The 18,706-nt window shown below is 41.6% G+C and overlaps 1 protein-coding gene across 1 annotated transcript in view; it reads right to left on the reverse strand.

Annotated features, from left to right (window-relative positions):
- Nucleotides 1-18,706, reverse strand: part of lcor (ligand dependent nuclear receptor corepressor) — a 67,332-nt gene that overhangs the window by 11,447 nt on the left and 37,179 nt on the right. Inside the window, exons 2-4 of the mRNA XM_041036444.1 lie at nucleotides 15,426-15,491; nucleotides 9,154-9,233; nucleotides 5,021-5,153 (exon numbers count right to left, since the gene is read on the reverse strand). Of these exons, the coding sequence (XP_040892378.1) occupies nucleotides 5,021-5,153; nucleotides 9,154-9,233; nucleotides 15,426-15,491 (279 nt within the window). The remainder of the gene's footprint in view (nucleotides 1-5,020; nucleotides 5,154-9,153; nucleotides 9,234-15,425; nucleotides 15,492-18,706) is intronic.

Genomic DNA, 18,706 nt, shown 5'->3' on the forward strand with positions numbered 1-18,706 from the left:
ATATAATCCTGATGCTTTACTGAAATAATCCAAAAATCACTCAGAAGCAGCATTTAATCCTGCCTATTGACCGCGATGAGAGCAGCATGATATCAGTGTGTACAGCAGATTACTGCTCGCCATTCTTCAATAATGAGTTGATTAATCGATTACTCAACAAAAACAATGATCACAAACAGTTTGGGCTAATGAAGTTTTACATTATATCACACTTGACTGAATAAAATCTTCAGTTCGGATGCAGTTTAAATAAACATGGCCGGAAAATAAAATGTAAGAACGAAAACTGATCCAGGACTAAAAGTATGTGGGAGAAAACACAGATTGTCAAAACTAAACTTCCCATGATCCCCTGCTGCGACAAAACAAGCCCACATCGAACACAAGTCAGGGATATTATTGGTTAATACACGCTGAGCAAAACAGTGACAGTGACGACACTCAGTTGTTATTAATGCATTAATCTGCCATTGTCCCAGATAAGTCAACAGCACTTATCTCTTTATAACCAGCGGTGGGTTATTTGCCACAGAGTCGAACCCTCCAAACAACACACCGTCCCAAAAACCTAATCCTGAAGATGTGATGGAATTATTTAAAAATCACATATATTCTGCTCTGTATATACAACATATACAGGACTTAATCAGACCATAATATCATACAGCCAGAAAATGCTGCTATTTTCTGCTTTCTGCTGCTTTCCCAGCATGCATTCTGTTTTTAGCTCTGCTTTGCAGCTTGATTGCTGTTTCATCACAGTGTTTGCTAAAGAAAAATACTGTAAAACCACTGATGAGCTGCCGTACTCATTCAACTGAACTTCAGGGCCTGATGCTTTTCTAAGTGCAGGCTAAAGGTGAAGTTGTGATGAAGAGCTCAGGCTGAGGGAGTCAGCTTCAGTTTTAAAAATGTTTTTAGGGTTTTTCTGTCCGTGTCGGCTTCTCTTCTATTTATTCCAATAGTTAAAACCTCATGTAAACTAGTTTTACTAGTTTATCCTTAAACTGACACTTTATTTTTCTTGAGTTAAACATTTTGTGACTTTTTAGAAAAATTCATTACAGCAAACTTTAAAAACTTGAAAAAAAAAACCTTGTGTCTATTAAGCTTAATAGACAGGATGAACCCCTTCCACTGATGAACAAAATGAAATGTCAAATTCAGGGGAATACAGAAACCACCACAGCAGTTTCATTGGCCCAGTATTTGGCATTTACAAGCCTTTGAGTTTTAGCTTTGACGTTCTTCTCTATCAGACCCACAGGCTTCCGTAAAGCTTTGCCACAGACCTAACTGTAGGTGCTGTTTCCATTTGTTGTTTGTGATAGATTGCTTGCTTAATCCTCTGTTAATGTTATTCAACTTCTGTGCTTGTTGCTCCACATAACACCACACTAATCCCTGCTACTGAAATGACAGCAAAAAGGCCTAAACTGTAAATGAAGTATCAGCTGTGATCTGCTGAAAACCCAGTGAGTTCACATAATCAGCAGATTCCCTGCGTTATTCTACCATGCAGATACACTGTGTGGCTTTTTGCCCACTTTACCACATTCAAACAGGCCTTCACTGCTAAGAAAACCCAGGAAGCGTGTCAGGTTACTGGAAATGTGCCTTAATTATACAGCTTTTGACAGGTGCTTGCTACCATCTTGGGTAATCTCCTGGGGAAACGCCAACATGAAGTGACTGTATGCTCTGTGTTTGCTTGGAAACGGCCGTTGTGCGACACTACGGACTTTTGCAAAGGTGCACGAGAGGTCAAGCAGCTGGGTTTGAAAAAAAAAAAAACAAACAAACCAAACGTTTCCTTGAGTCCACCCTGAGAGAGGAAGCTTCTCGATGCAGACAGTCGACAGGAACAAAGGTGTTGGTTCGTGTGTGTGTATGACTGATTGTTGTACTGTAATATATGGTATTTAAATGCCATACATTTGGCTGAACAGATGCCTGTTTACTTTCTTGTTAAACTGCTCACCTGCACCTGACGTCCTGTGGGACTGTCTTAACAAATAAGACTGTTCAGTTTTATGATGGCAGGTTAAAAAAAACATTGCTTGTGTTTGAGTTTGAATGCAACTGATTTCCCAGAATAATATTTTCGTTGTTCGACGAATGGCATAATTTACTTAACCTCTGCCTCTTTCAAGGATTAACGAAGCAGGATGTTCATACGCTTATTGTCGAGCGGCATGTTCTGAACCATACTGCATCATGGCAGAATGACGTAGCATGACACAGCATGACACAGCATTCCTGAGCCTCGTTCCTGCCTCTTGGTGATTGTGCGCCTGTTTTACAGTGTTTGTGTGCCATACCTGTGTGTCGACAGGTATGTCACTGTATGCATGGCTGTGTGAGTGTGTTTGTGTACTGTGTGTGTGTGTGTCCTGTCACGGCGATGCCTATGTGACTGTTTATCTGTCTATATATAGCAGCTCCACGGGCTCTGCCTGTGTGAGCGGAGCCAGATTGATTAGGGCTGACCATTGATTGGACAGACATCTGTTTCCTCCCTCCCTGCTGGAAAATACACAACACAATCTACCGTCAACCAGACTCAGCTCTCTCCTGTCACCAAATAGCCGCCTGCCTCAGGATAGAACATGATACACTCCCAGTTTGGAGAGGATTGTGAAAACTCAGCAAATATTCAGACATTTATCAGAGGATTTTTTTTTTTTGAGTGCATGAGGCATCTTGTCCATGTGAAGTTGCTGTGACAGGACAGCATGTTACACAGCTGGTGTGATAATGTTTCTTAGTGTGGACAAAGGAATGATAAAGCACAACACCTTAAGTAGATAAAGCAATTAAAGTGTGTGAACGTGAGTGTGGAGTTTAAGTGAACATGTAGGAAATAGGTAGTTTGGCGAGAGAGCTCTTTACAGGAAATTACACAGGCTGCAGCCAAGCATTTGTCAGATAATGGAGAACAGAATCTGTCTTTGATATAATACATCTTTTAACAAGTGTGACATTTATGGAGCAACCAGGCTGTTCACAGTTCCCTATGAAGATAGATAACATTTTTAGCATCGCATGTGACAACGATTTGATTTGTAAACAACAAAGAAAACTGCACAAAGTCACATTTTTTAAATTTTTAAATCTGGTCCTGACGCATGCAGCCTGAGCATATTTTTTTGTAGCGTGCGTAGCTGTAATATATCAGCCTTGTTATTATTTGTGCTATAAAACAATCTTATTTTCACATGGATACTTCTGTCTTTGTCCAAGTGAGAATGAAAATCAATCTCAGTTTGGTAGAAGCTGAATATTTGCTGTAGGTGCAATTACAGAAACGTGTTTATTACATTTACTGCACATAGGGTTTTGTCCTTTGTACAAGTGATTTTGTGGTATGACTCATTTATTTAGAAGTTGTCACTTTTGTCCGTTCAGAGGATAACTGAAAAATTCATCGTGCATTTTTCTCTTTTCATTGGTGCCTACGCGTTTTGGACAGTTTTCATTCCCCTTCCACTGCGTCTGCCTCAGGCTCAAGGTCATTAAACTGACTCTTCAAAGAGGCATGGAAATAATTTACTGTGGCACAAAGTGCCAGCACCTTCAGTTAAATGCAGCTTGAGCTGGAGCTCAAAAAAACACATCAAGCATCAAAAATGCCAATGAAAAGAACTTGAGCATTTTGATAATATGTGTTGAAAAACATGTGCAAAACTCCTCCACTCCTAAACAGACAATGTCGTGCTTTATTGAAAAGTGTCCTAAATGACTTGAAGGATAATCGGCCCCAACATTGCTCAAGGTTGCTGTAAGTTTGCATCAATCATTCAGCAGCAATCCTCAAGTGACTAATTATACAAAAGACCCACAGTGAACCAGACATCTCCCCCCGTCTGATTTTCGGTCCTTTAGTCAACCCGTGTGTGCTGACAAGCTGTGTCCATGAATTTTTGTCATCTGTGGTATTGTGTCATTTTCCCTTGAGGTTTTGTGTACAGTCAACAAGTGTGAGGAACTTAACACGGGATATCTCTTATCCTATTTTTGAAATCTCCACACTCACAAATTCAGCACTAGTGCCTCATTGCACTACTAACATGTAAAATAACCTTCTGCAGAGTTTCCCACATGGCCTCTCACAGTAATCATGGCACTGTTAGTACAGGTCGCAAAAGTGGGTCGGCCTCTTTGGCCCAGATCTTAACCAGTTTAAGGTCTACCTAGAGGGCAGAAATGTCTTCGTTCCAAATGTAAAACTCTGAAAAAGTTACATGTGGTGTCTCTCAGGGATCTGTCCACGGCCCCCTTTTTGTCCATTCACAAACTGCAAAAATTCTCCTATTATACAGACGATACACAACTTTACATGAATCAGAGACGTTCGTTGTCCCTGAGTCATGGTGCCAAAGACCTCAACGTGTGCATTATGCATAGTTCTTCACAAATCAAAGTTAAAACTAATGAACTCCCAAAGTCCACAGTTTTACTACCTGAGAAGTTGTGTTTGTAGTTCACATTTTTGTAATTATTAAACTGCAGTGTCTCTGGTCTCCTGACACCAACAAAAAAAACCCATCTGATTATTTCAAAGCACTTAATTGACACACCGATGTAAGTACTATGAGACTGTTATAAATATATACTGACAACATAAAAAGTGAGAACATTCTCACTGCTTTGATTTTATGAAACAAAAGGTTTAGTTTTAAAAATGCTAAAAAAAAAGATTTACGCTGAGGCTTTTCCAAGTCCTTAATGTTCTAGTTTCAAGTTTCAATTTCCAGTTGGGATGGAAAATAATTAAAAATGAAATATATAATGGAGTCTGGTATTATATGTCCTTATAGGGTTAATTTTTTTAAAATTCCCCTACATTCACTGATTTCCCATGGGAATTAACCAAATTTTCTGCCTTAACCTGTCTGAAAAACACCTCTGGAAATAACCAAGATATTCTCGATATTCATGACCAGAGGGAATGTGTTAATGAGTAATGAAATGAGTGATGAGGAGTGTGTGTGTGTGTGTATGTGTGTGTGTCTCTAACCTTTTCTGTGGAACACAGCATTGAGGAAGTCTTGGGCCTGTCTCTCCAGCCGGCTGATCCGAGACTGCTCCTGTTTGAAGTCTTCGCACTCCGACAGCACCTGGCTGCCTCCGCCGTTCTCCAGGCTGCGGTCCTACACAGACAAACAAGCAGGGACAAACGAGTGAGGGAAGGTCTCGTCTATCAAAAACAAAATACCCCTCACATACCCTTACATCACATGTCAGCTCCATCGTGTCCAATCGTAGATGTCTGTCATGCTGTGAGACAATAGATGTGCTGTAGCTGCAGGTACATGCAGACCTCTCCATTCTGTGGCCTGAAAATGGCAGATTATGCTCCAAGTCTCCAATTGAACATAGCGAATATTCTTTTTCTTCCAGTGGAGAAAGGAGCAGTGTAATAGTCAGTAATCTAGACTTTTATTATTATGAAGGTGAATTATTATTCACCTTCATAATTGTAGGGCTGCAAATCGTGATTATTATTGTTATTAACCCTGGTGATTATAAGTTATTTAATAACTCAATTAATTGTTTAGCAGCACTGCTGAGGACAGAAACACCTTTTTGATGAGAGAGAGGTCAGAAATGCCAGACTGCCTGGACCTGACACTCTGGTCCTACCCAGTGAGGCCCTAAGTATGGTGCCCTAATAAGGGGCTCGGTGAGCGTAGTCCAGCCTAAGCCCTGCTTCCTCCAACTGCTGCTCGTCTGGCAGAGTGTACCCCCGACACCACCTGCCACTTAGCTTTGTCTGGCTGCTCCTAAACTGCTGCTGGAGGGGAAGAATAACTGGCTGCAAAACATAACGACCGTGATTATTAATCAGCTCAGGGCATGAACTGGCCAACACCCAATGGAATGACACTACAGGGAGAAGCAGCGGCAAGACGGCTCACTTCTCTACTGAGGTGCCGTTGTTGGAGGTGGGCCTTTTCAAGCCGACAGCCAATCAGGAAACAGCTTCCTCGGGATACTCGGGGTCTTGAGCCTGACGAGATGCAGGTCTGCCAACAAAGGATTATTATGAAAGAAACCGCAGCTAAGTCGGGATGTGAATTCAGCCTCTGAATGAGAGAAGGAATTAACATCACTGTGAGTGTTGTCAGTTGTAATGAGTGTGTGGCCATTGTCTTTACTAAACACTAAACAGGGAATTTGAGTATCTGTCAATGGCAAGAGACAAAGCAACAAACAGAGAGGAGAGTGTGTTTTTAAGGCCATTCCTCCCTCTCTCTTTATTTTAACCCCCTCAGCTCTCTTCCCTCTCTCTCTCTCTCTGCTGGCGGTTTGCATGGCTTCAGATCGATGAATCAATGGTTCCCGCCTACTGAAGCCTCTCTGGCATTTCACAAACAAGCAGAGGGTAATAACAGTGAGACAGAGAAAGCCTTCAAGCCCTAACAGATGAATAAAAGATGAAAATTGTATTGAGTGAGAAGAGAATACAATTAAGCCTGCTGCAAATTTTGCCTTATTCGAGTCATGATTTGCACACTATGAGTGGCTAACGTGATTACTGACCAATCAGACGATACCGCTGAAAAGATCTCCTGTAATCCCTGCCAGGCTTTGTTTAATTGATTTTCCTCTGATTGATTTAGTTTTTTTTTTTAAGTTTTTTTTTTTTTTTTTGGTTCCATTCAGGTTTTATCTGTAATTACTCTATTACACGAAAGAACTTTGTTGTGCTTCTGTACATTTTACATACATTCCCAGTGATGTTAGCGAGAGCTTTGGCAACACAAGCACTGTTAGCTTGATTTTATTAGCATGAGCAGAGGGACAGAGAAAAGGGAGACAGGGAGCGACAGATGGGGGTTGATGGAGAGGGGCGGTGGTGAAGCCGGGATGTTTTTAGGAGACAGATGGCCGACCTCGGAGGTCAGACCGGGGTCAAGTCGAAAAACAAGCGGCGGCCAAGGGAAGGACCCCTCCTCCCTGACTTCCTTCCCTTCTTCGTTTGCACCCTCATTCCCTTGTTCCGTCACACTCCAAAAATAAAGACACTTACGGTAAACATCCCCAAAACCACTTTACTCACCCGGAGACCCACAAATTAACCAGGGAATAGAGACCAGACACAACCACAAAGAACTGAAGAGAACAACTGAAGAGCGAACATGAACAAAAAGCCCTACAAATGTTCAGGATAATGGAAAGTAGATCGAAAGTCATGTGACACATGAGCAAACTCCCTCTGCTGATGAAAACCATGCAATATAGTCAAAAGCTCCGACTGAAGTGGACTTGAGTTGAGATGGAAATTTTGCTTCCATTTGCTTTTAAGCAAATTTCTGTAAAATAAAATGTGAATCAGTGTTTGTTTCCATCGACTACCTTTACTCAAATTTATTTAAGAGCATGTGAAAAGATCACTATGTTAAATAACAGAGCGTGAGCGACTCCAATCCCTCTTTCATTTCTGCCTCCCTCCTACAATGACATTTGTATTTTCTCTTGTTTTTAAATGGATTAATTTGTCTCCCCATCCACATGTACCCTGGGGTGTTTCTAACAGCCACTGTGGTGACAGAGAGGTGGTTTTCGAGCATCAAAGGCCCTCGTCTGGAATCAAACAGGGACCACTGAGCATAAATGCACCCATGCTTTTTGTTCTTTATTTTTCAGTGGAGCGGAGGTCTGTAACCACGAGTGGCTGCGTCACGTGAATACTTCGTCTACAGCAAAATAAACAGACTGAGGCACAACAGTGTGCATGCATGAGCATATGTACATGTGCATTAAGTAGTAGTTGATCCAATAAACTCATTATTATTCTGCTCTGATCACTTTTTAGCTGATGAGAAACTCTGAGAGGAGGCACCGGCCTCTCTGCTGCTGCTGTGGGAGTCTCACTAATTTACACCCATGTCACCGTCCTCCTCCTCCTTCCACATAAACACACACACTTACACACTCACCTCCAAATCATTATGTAGCATTCCTTTCATAAGCTAAATTGGGGTCAAGACCATGATGGTTGAAAAACACAAATAACAAGTATGCAGGAGGAGGAGGAGAAGGAGGAGGAGGAGCACTAAAGACAAAGCTTTCAACAGAAAGCTCAAAATGGCGGCACACAAAAACACAAAATGTGTGGACAAAGGCATTAATTCACAAGATTAATTCAAGTGCTGTAACATGCAGAAAACAGCATTTATCTCTCTTCTTCAGAACTTGGACATAAAAATGTAACGGAAACACACTGATTGATTTTCATTTTGCTTGGTTTTTGAAAATATGCCGCATTAGATTGAAAGGTTTCTAACTTTTAATCTATCACACGATAGATTTTATTCAAGGATGCTATATTTTATGATAGATTAATTCATTTATTATATTATTAAAGTGTGCTGTTCAGTTCATATTTTAAACCCAATAATTAATTATGTTGTTTCAGTGGTTTAATGGTAAACCTGACATTTTGTTTCATGGAGTAATTTGACATTTTGGGAAATATGCTAACTTGAGTTTGGCTAGCATGGGATAGATCAGCTTAACATAAACACTACAAGCCTGTGTCTGTCCAAAGGTTTAAAAAAAACAAACTACCAGCACCTTTTAATTTTAGTAATTATCATGTCATTTCGTATTTATTTAATCTGGTTTTGCAGCAGAGTTCCAGCCTGTATGCTATGCTAAGCTAACTGTAAGCCGGTAGCTTCATATAAAGAGAACGATATTAATCCCTTCATCTAACTCTCAGTAACAAATTGTGTAGTGTATATATACACTTCAGCAAACTGTCAAACTATTCCTTCAAGTTATACTTTATCATCATCTTTAAGGGAATTTGTTGACCTAAAATTGATTTGTTATTTTCGTTTTTGTTGTTGTTTGTCTTGGTTGTGTCCCTCCCCACTTCTGAAACCAAACCCACACTTTTGACTCTGGTCAGGGACAAAACAACAGGGACACTGCTAATGCCTAACATGCTTTTATTTGAGCCGAGGAAATCTCATGTGAACATGGGGAGAATGTGAAAACTCAGCCCAGAAACCTTCATCCTGCGAGGTGAAAGCCACAACCTGCCAGTTTCTGACAGTCGTGGTATTAAAGCTGTGTAATTATACTCAGAGTCACAGAATCTTGTCTGGCAGTCAGACCAAACAATATGACGTCTCCTACCTTGACTTTCTCGCGTCTTAAGCAGCAGAAGAGACAGTTTTCGTCGAAGGACCAGTCAGACACTTCCTCGGGCTCGCAGTCTGGATCACAGAGGGAGACAGAAAGCAGAGGGTCAAGTCACGCCACACTCCAGCTCCCATAATCCTCAGTGTCTCCCAGCTCGAACGCTCTATCATTTTACCACATTCAAATTTTGTAATTTGTTTGCAACGTGTGTTTTTCGACAGTGACGCTAAATCAGTTTAAATCACCAAACACAGGCAGGATCGTGAACGCAGCTGTAAATGAGGTGTAGATCAATCAGCGGAGAAATCCCAGCACACTCTCTGTTTTCATTAAACCTCCAGACGAGCCTGCAGAGACTGACAGCTCAGGGGCCACAAACCACAACGAGAACATTCAAATGATTCACTTTTAATTACAGCCAATAATTAAAATACACCGATGACTAACTTCATATGTCAAGTAAGCTGCGTAAAAATTAACCACACCTGTGATTGACAGATAAACTCTGTTCGAGTATATTGGTGCCTGAAGACGGCAAACACTGCATGAGTGCTGTGTGTGTGTGAGAACGTGTAAATACAGATGGATGGCAAAGGAAAAAACAACAGTCTGAGGAACTCTACTGGAGGGATGAACGCCGTTCTTTCCAAAGACATTCACTCATTTGGTGTTTTGATGATGGTGGTGGAGACAACTGTCTCCCGTGGGTGTTCAACTGAGTTGAGATCTAGTGTCTGTGAAGGCCACAGCACATGATTCACATCATCTTCACACTCATCAGATTATTCAGTGACCCGCTGCTGCCCTATGGATGGAGGAAACCACTCCCATCAGGATAGGGATGTTTCATCACAGGATAAAGGTGATCGCTCACAACAACTTTGCATTGATTTGCAGTGACCCCTCCCTCTGAGGGGACGAGTGGACCCAAACCCTGCCAGGAAAACGCCCTCAAGCACAGATGACTCATCTGAACATGTCACTGTTTCCCTGTACACCAGTGTCTCTGTGTAAAGAGGGGTTTATCTCTGCAGTCCTACTATAACATCCCTCTCTATGCAACTGTTGGAGTGTTGACCCGGTCTGATCATGTCCTGCTCTGTCGTTCTCAGTCACCTGAAGAGTCGTTCTTCTTCTGCTAATCAGTTGAACAGTCTTTGTGCCCCAACAATCAACCCTCCATCAAAGTCGCTTCGATCTTTTTGTCTTTCCATCTTTATACAAAATCAGAATCAACTGGTCCTGCTCGGCATCTTCATACATGCCACAGAGCATGTGGGACAGGATGTTAATCGCTCGATTGTACCATTGCAGTGCACCTGTGTGGCAGTCTCTGCATTCGTTGTGTTTCTCCACCCACTTACTCAGGGTTTTCCTTTAATTTGTCACCCGTCTGTTTGCCTGTATTCATGTATTCATGCATTCATGCCCTAAAGCCCTATTTGCAAAGGAGTAATTATCCCTTTTCCAAGGCTGCATTCAGTTGAATGTGTTCAGTAGATGAAGAAATTTACTCCTGTCTCCTGATACTCAGTCAGCTGCACATCATCAAACTGATCTACCTCTCTATATCTACCTCTCTGTAAGGTAATTTACCCCACTGTAGACTCATGTTTGAAAGCTAACTTGATGATTTACTTGAATCATCTGGATAATTATTTAAAAATAATTTATTCAATTGACAGAAAATTAATTTGCAACTGTTTGTGTCTGTCTGTTTGTTTTTCTCTTTTATTTCATTGTAAACAGAATTTGTCAACAGAAGGCTGGAACAAAGCAACATTTCATCATGTCAACAAGCACTTTTACAGACCGAATGATTCATCGATCACTTGGTCTGCAGGTTAATCAATAATGAAAGTGATCGTTAGTTGATTGATTTGTTTCTGGAAACTCTGAAGAAAGTTCTTCTCCATCTTGGATCCATTTGAATTCTCCTTTTGTTTAGATTTTCTCTTTAAGTGAAAATGAATATGCATGTTGGTTCTGTTTAGGTTAGGTCTCGGGTAAAGGAGACTGCGTCATGGTTTTAGCTGAAAAGTTATTGGTCAGGGACCAAAACTTCATCCAACGCCCGCGTCCAAAAACAAATTCCTCCATCTGACGTTGCCAAAGCATCACAGACAGCGTGGAGAACAAAAAAAAAAAAAGATTTAATTAAGAAGAATGTTTTAGTTTTAGAAAGTGTTATCACGTTAAAGTGTTAAATCACGAACAGCTGATTCATTCGTAATTAAAACAATTAATGAGCTCAGCAACTATAACTGATCAATGGCTGCTCATATCAATATTCCTGTGCTTGTGGGTTTATCATTGATTTAGATGACGGCAACTGTCAGTTCAGGTTCACTGAGAATCAGTTCAGGTTATTGTGTTGTGCAGATACACAGGTTTTACACGTGTGTGTGTGTCTTCATCCTTCAAAATGTAAATGTACTTTACTGATATATCACCCTCTTATCTGAGCGAGAGAGAGGGAGAGAGAGAGAGAGAGAGATGCTGCTGTCGACTTGGTTACAGCTGAGCCTGTTGCCATGGTGCTACGCTTCCTTTAAAAACTCTTAGTTCAGTCTGAAACCACATCAGCACAGAGTGACAGAGACATACAGAGAGAGAGAGAGAGAGAGAGAGAGAGAGAGAGAGAGAGAGAGAGAGAGAGAGAGAGATGCAGTGAAAGAGAGGAGAAAAAGAAAGAGTTACAGACGAGGGGGGGTGATGGGGGGAGGTGAGAAGGCCGAGTCAGCTCCACAGAGAGAGAGAGAGAAAGAGAGAGAACACAGAAACACAAGAACAAAATCAATATGGTCACAATATACTGTGAACATACAGTATATGTCAGACCAGAACCTCGTATCTCCTAAATGTCACCTTTTCAGCAGCTAAGAAAAGAAGCTGCAGCTGAGTTTAAAGTGTTTCATCAGGCCTGAGGATGGTGGGTTACATTCTCATCGTCCTTCACCTGATATTAAACTGTGAAAATCTGAAGAAAAAAAAATTCATTTTAACAGCTTTGTTCACACTGGAGACCCGCTGTGATTCAGGATATCAAAACCCTATAAATGTGGTTGTTGATGAGGTCAACAAAGCCTGTGTTTGACTGTTAACCAGGAGTTTTCATTAAGCCATTTGAAAGGTAAAACCCTGATTGGTTCTTTTCCTCGTTGCCTGATTAGCCATTTTCAGAGGAAAGCAAATTTACAATCCTTGGCAAAAATAAAAACACAGACCTAAATTACCTGATACCATAACGATAAACTGGCCGATGGTCTTTTCTAGTTCAGAAAGACACAAAAAACGACATGTTGATGTGACGTTGAATTGTAATCTGTCACGACTGGGACCGTGATGGATTACACAGCCCAACGAAGTTTCAAGAACCTGGGAATTGATTTTCACATCACATGGAAATCAGTGGAAATCAATGGCTGCTGGGAACGGTTCAAGAAATGCATCCAAAAATCTAAATCTGTGTGTTGTGTGTGTGTTTAACTGCACATTCTGGGTGAAAGTTTGGAGTCTGTTGCACCACTGACCACGCCCTCTGAAGCAAGCTGAGAATTTAAACCACGTTATTAGCTGCTATTAACGCTTACTCATACGCCTTTAAGAGAACTGACGTCTTTTGCAATTATTACAAACCACGCGGGGAAGCACGCAGGGTCTGCTGGGTCGTGCAGTGTGTTACTTTTCTACCCGAATGGCTTTCTTTTCCTTTGTGTGCATCACAGATCACATCTGTGACTCTTCCAATCACAGTCCACTTTGCTTTCACATTCCTGTGAGACATGTAACAGATAAATGGACAGTCTATTACTCTCTCTGTCCCTCGTTCTATCTCTTCCTGTAGCTGTAATGAAAAGGTCAAAGGTGAGCTGTGCTTGAACCCTGCGGCTGTGCCACTTACAATATCCCTGGGAAGGCGCCAATTAGCTTCAGTCCCACAGCTAACGTGACCCCCCACCCTCACGGTAGTCAAGTTTCTGTGTGTGTGTGTGTGTGTGTGTGTGCGGCTTTGTGAGCTTGAGGAAGACATTGACACTGTTTGCATGAATCTTTAAGTGCCTGTGTTCCTGCTCGACTGTCAGTGTGTTTACATGCACTTAATTAATCAGGTTACTGTTCCTGCAGCGACCTCGTCTCTTAAACACGAAGTAAACGAGAAACATTTTCCTCGTTTGAGATTCACACAAACCTGTTTAACTCATATCTCTGCTGCACAAACCCGACAGTATCTGAGGTTTCTCCACAGTTCTTGTATGTGGGCTTGTGCATGAAAAGTGAAATGATTAATGTGTGTGTGTGTAGTTAAGAGGAAGAGAACAAAGTTAAAAAAACTGAACCAAACATTTCTGGCTCCGTTTTGTCGTTCGATGTTGTTGGTTCACTGTGGACAGTTTGACTGGGACGTGTTTAACGGTGGTAACCTGAAGAAAAGATTGAAGATTTCAGAGAAACAGGGTTCAACGACCGATGGAAAACCAACGCACACAACGTGTTTGCAATCTCAAACATGTCTATATAAACACAACATTGTCACATGACGATTTTCAGGCTCTGCAGCCTGATGAGGACTGACCGACTGCAGCAAAGGCAACAAGCATGTGCCCCTTCTCTCGAGTGGAGTGCCACTGGAATCCTGGGAAATATAGAAAATCACTATTCACTGATGTAGAGAAGGATGAGTGCGTCGTGAAGGAAAATCCTTTATGAAACGCTGCTGATGTGTTTTCATGTGAACGTGTGAATGTGTCACTTTAACGCTGTGGCTTGATCGTGTGTGTGTTTGTGTGCATGTGTACAAATGTGACGCGCACAGACTTCACTGTCTGCAGGACCACGTATGGCTGCTTTACTTGGTGTGTGTGTGTGTGTGTGTGTAATGCATGAGTGAAAATATTAGAAATATTCTAAAAATGCCTTAAGTTGATGGGGGAGGGGGTCACATGACTCCAGGACTCCATGTTGACCTCGTTTCTCTGAGATGGGAGGAGAGAGAGAGAGAGAGAGAGAGAGAAAGAGAGGGGTGGGGGGGGGGGGGATGTGTGTGTTTCGGTGAGATGGGTCGTCACTGGCTTCGCTCTCATGGCATCTATATTTGATTCGTGTCACTCAGAGCAGTAAAACTCCCCGAGAGGCAGCGAGTCACATGACATGTTTTGGTGAATTCAGCCGTATTTTCTGGTTCGCGAGAGCAAACTGCACATCCTGCACAGGCTCTGGGCTCCGCGCTGCCCAAATAACACACACACACTAACACACACTATTAACACAGATAATAAGAACACACACTGTTCTTTATCACGAGCACTGTGCATTACAAAATGACCTACACATGAACGAGTGGCACGGGAAGCAGAAACTAAACTTCAGAGACATCTGCGTTATGTTGCTGATCTGTAACATCAGCTGATCTCAGCTTCCACCTTTGTTAAGAAAAGACAACACCAGACCAGATGGACTGGTTATACTGGAGACCAGTTTCTCCTGGTCATGGTCTGAATGTGAATGCTGTTTTAGCAGCTGCTTTTTGGTCACTTTTCATTCATTCAGTGTTTTGTCATTTCCCAGCTTATCAAGAATCAGACCTCAGACCATCTCTGCCTGGTAAAGACCAGTAAGAAACCAGTTCCATCCGCTTCAGCTGGTCCAGGTTTTTTTTCTTTTTTTTTTTTTTGGTTTAACCAACCTGGGTTTGGCATAAATTAAACACTGCTGTTTATTCTAAGTAGCTTTTGGGCAATAGTGTCAACTCGGTTGGCATGGAAATAAATGATATAATATATAACACAGATCAATAGATGCTGTTTTTCTCATCGTCATTTTATATTTAATTAACATCCGTACAGCCGCGTTCACTCTGAGTAAACAATAAGGTGGATTAAGAGTTACAAAAAAAAGTACACACAGTCAAGACGGCAAAAACTATCAAAATCATTTCAGTCCGTGTAAACAACACTACAAAAAACAATACTGTTTCTCATTTAATTGATTTGTTTATTGATTTGTTTCTTTCACTTAATTCCTCCTCACAGCTTCCAGTCATTACTGTTCCATTAACTGCAAATCACCTTGTAATTCTGTTTTGAAAGAAAGGTTACTTGAAGATGTTCAATGTACGAACTGATGTTCTGTTTTCTATTTGGCAAAATGAAATAATATAATATGCGTATATTATTAAATTATTTCCTTACTATGAATTAGTATTGTATTGTATTTTTTTTATTTTTACACATGGTATATTTGTTTGTGTGTCTGAGCATGTTTACCTTGGAAAAAGGTGATATCTTTGACTAGTCCCGGCCCAAACAAGCCTTCCAAGATGCTTTCAAAGCCTGTGGAAGACAGAAGAGATGTGATGTTAATGCAAGGTGACATGTTTACCATCAAAAGACCAAATATGACAACAGCTAAAATACTATGAAGAACAAAATCTGGGGGGAAAAAAAAGAAAAACTGTCACAGCATAAAATAATTCCAGTGCTGTTTTTCAGAATATTTAGACGAGGAATTCATTTTAAAGGAATTTTGAAGCATTGTTTTATCTTTTGAAGGGTAAGGAACATAAATGACAATTATTTTTTTTTCCCTGTAGGCCATGTTTTGCTGATGCACCGCTCTCGCCCAGCAGCAACAAAAGCAGAAAACCTTAAAAATAGCTGCACAAAGCAGTTTGTAATCTCAAATCCTGGTGAGTTTAATGTGTTTTTATATTCATGTTTTTGGACAATGGCATGGAAGCTCATTTTAGGCACACACAAGCACACACACACACAGACAATGATGTGAGAGCACAAAAATCACAGTAACACACACACACATAGACAATAGACAAGGCTAATGCTAATGCAAAGGCACAAAACACACAGAAACAGACACACACCGAAATATCTACAAAGACAAGGTTGGGCTGAGCGATTATTATGCATATACACACAACAGATGCACATACACACACACACGCACACACACGCCTATACAGACAGGGTGTGGAAGCATTTATTAGTCACTATGCACAAAGGACTTTCTCTCACACACACCCACACACACACCCACACACACACACACACACACACACACACACACACACTAACACACACACACACACACACACACACACACACACACACACATTCATCTTTCTTCCCAGATCTTAAAGCAAATGAGAGCTTTACCTCTAATACACCGAGCTAATGTCGCTCACTTTTTATTAACTGTAAATACCCTCGTTCTGCTGTTGCTTGGCAACTGCATACAGAGAAACATAAATACATATCGCAATTTTCAACCTGACCCCCCCCCACCCCCACCACCACCGTCCCATCCCCCCTCCACCCCCCACCTCGTCCTCCATTAAATGGAAATGGAGGCAGACAGAAAGAAACAGAGACAAAGACGAGTGTGTACGTGTGTGAATGAATGTGTGTGCGTTTTTAGCATGAAAGGTAAGGTTAACAGAGCACACACGCACGTACACACACACACACACACACGCACACACACATAGTTCAAGTGTAGCCACTTATCTCAGTGTAGAGGGTGAACATCTAGGGCCACATACTTTACATTGCAGGAATAAAACCAGCTTGATAAACCACAGCCTGCATGGAAATTTATTTCTCAGTTATAAACCCATTACAGCCGACCTCACGGCGGCAGCAGCTTCACTGCAGCTCCTGCTGCACCAACCCTCTGGTCTCACCGGTTTGAAACAGTGACCGAGGTCAAAGTGCCGACTTTCAGCTTTAATACGAGGAGGTTTACATCTGCATCAGATGAACAGGGTGGGAACCATAGTCCAACGATCCACACACACACACACACACACACACACACACACACACACACACACACACACACACACACACACACACACACACACACACACACACACAGGGCCTGGCAAACAGCTGCCAAAGTCAACTTCTTCCAAACGAGACGATGGAGAAGATTCTTTCAAAAACCAGAGCAATGTCCTCGGAACCAAATCATACAAACCACCACTGGATAATTTTTAATCCAGTGCTGGTCAAACTTTCAATGTCAAGTTGCAAATGTGCAAAATGCATAAACTGGGATTTTACAGGTGAATTTCGTATCATGGTTTAAAGCTTAATTCAGCCGGAGTGAGAGAGAGTTCATCGGCCGCTGATTAAACCCATCACTTCGTCCTGCTCCTTCCTCGTTTCTCAAATTAGTACAGTGCTGCATACGGTGAAAGGAACCACCCACACACACACACTGGCACATCACAAAGTTCCCTTAAACCTGCACATGCAAAATTCATGTGGCCTACAAAGGCAGCTTTGATAACAAAAAAACGGAAGCTTCAAAGAATTTTCAAAAGCTTCAATTTGTTCTTCCTCCCCAGCTGCCAATATGCACAGAAATACAGCTCTGCTTTCAAGTTGGGGAGGGGGGGTAATTAGGGTTGCAGCGCTGCAGCGTGAGGAACCAGCACTGGAAGTCAAAGTTGCACAGGCCTCGTGCTATTTGGGCCACAGGATGGAGAGCGCTTTCATATTTAAAGGGACAGTCGGTCAACAAATGCATCGAAACAGTGGCCAGCGGAAATCCGAGGATGACTACCCCGCGAGGCCGAAGCTGCGATTGGACAGATGAGATGGAGGATGTGATTGGACAAATGAGATTAGGGGACGCGATTGGCTGGATGAGATAACAGCAACAAAGTCTCCTGAGCCACAGGCAAAAAGCTCCGGAAATGTAGGTCAGTTAGTGAACGCACTCTGGGCCCAAAAGCATTCACACATGACATGGTGGAGAGAGAGACCACACACACACACACACACACACTCACACACACACACACACAAATACACACACATATATTATGGCATCTGGGATTGTGTCAGTGTGTTACACACACACACACAAAAAAATGCACGTGAATATAGATTCACGCACAAACACAGCTGTCCCCAATCTCTGGAAACTCCACTGTGTCACTTCGTTTCACTTCACAGAGTCCAGCAGCACAGCCGAGAGCGGCGTGACACAAACTCAGAGGCCCCGCACACAAAAACACACACAAATACATGCGTGGAGGGGAATCACAAGACACTGGGCTAATCCACATCTGTAACAGAAAGGACAAACAGCAAACTGTAACGTGGTGAACACATGAACGGCACAATGAAACCTCACTGAGGGAGAAACTGCTGCACATATATTCATTATTCATTATTTAAGCCCATGATTCATCTCACAACTGTTTAGTTTCATTTAAAGCTGAAATATTATTTGTATATTAGGATTTTCTGATATGACACACGTTATGTTATGAATGTATATGTTATGAATGTATATGTTATGAATGTATATGTTATGAATTGCGGACACCCCAAATATCCAAGATCCCAGATTCATGAGAAATACAAATAATGAGAAGATACTGAGGAACACATGTTCTCCATAGAGCACAATCTCAGTGTAGATGGATAAAACTAGGAAGCTGACTGCTGTGAAAAAGGAAAGTAAACTCTCTTCTTTACTTAAAATGCAGTTGAATTTCATTTAATTTTTGTTAGCT

Source organism: Toxotes jaculatrix, chromosome 4 (genome assembly GCF_017976425.1).
Source record: "Toxotes jaculatrix isolate fToxJac2 chromosome 4, fToxJac2.pri, whole genome shotgun sequence".
Taxonomy (NCBI): Eukaryota; Metazoa; Chordata; class Actinopteri; family Toxotidae; genus Toxotes; species Toxotes jaculatrix.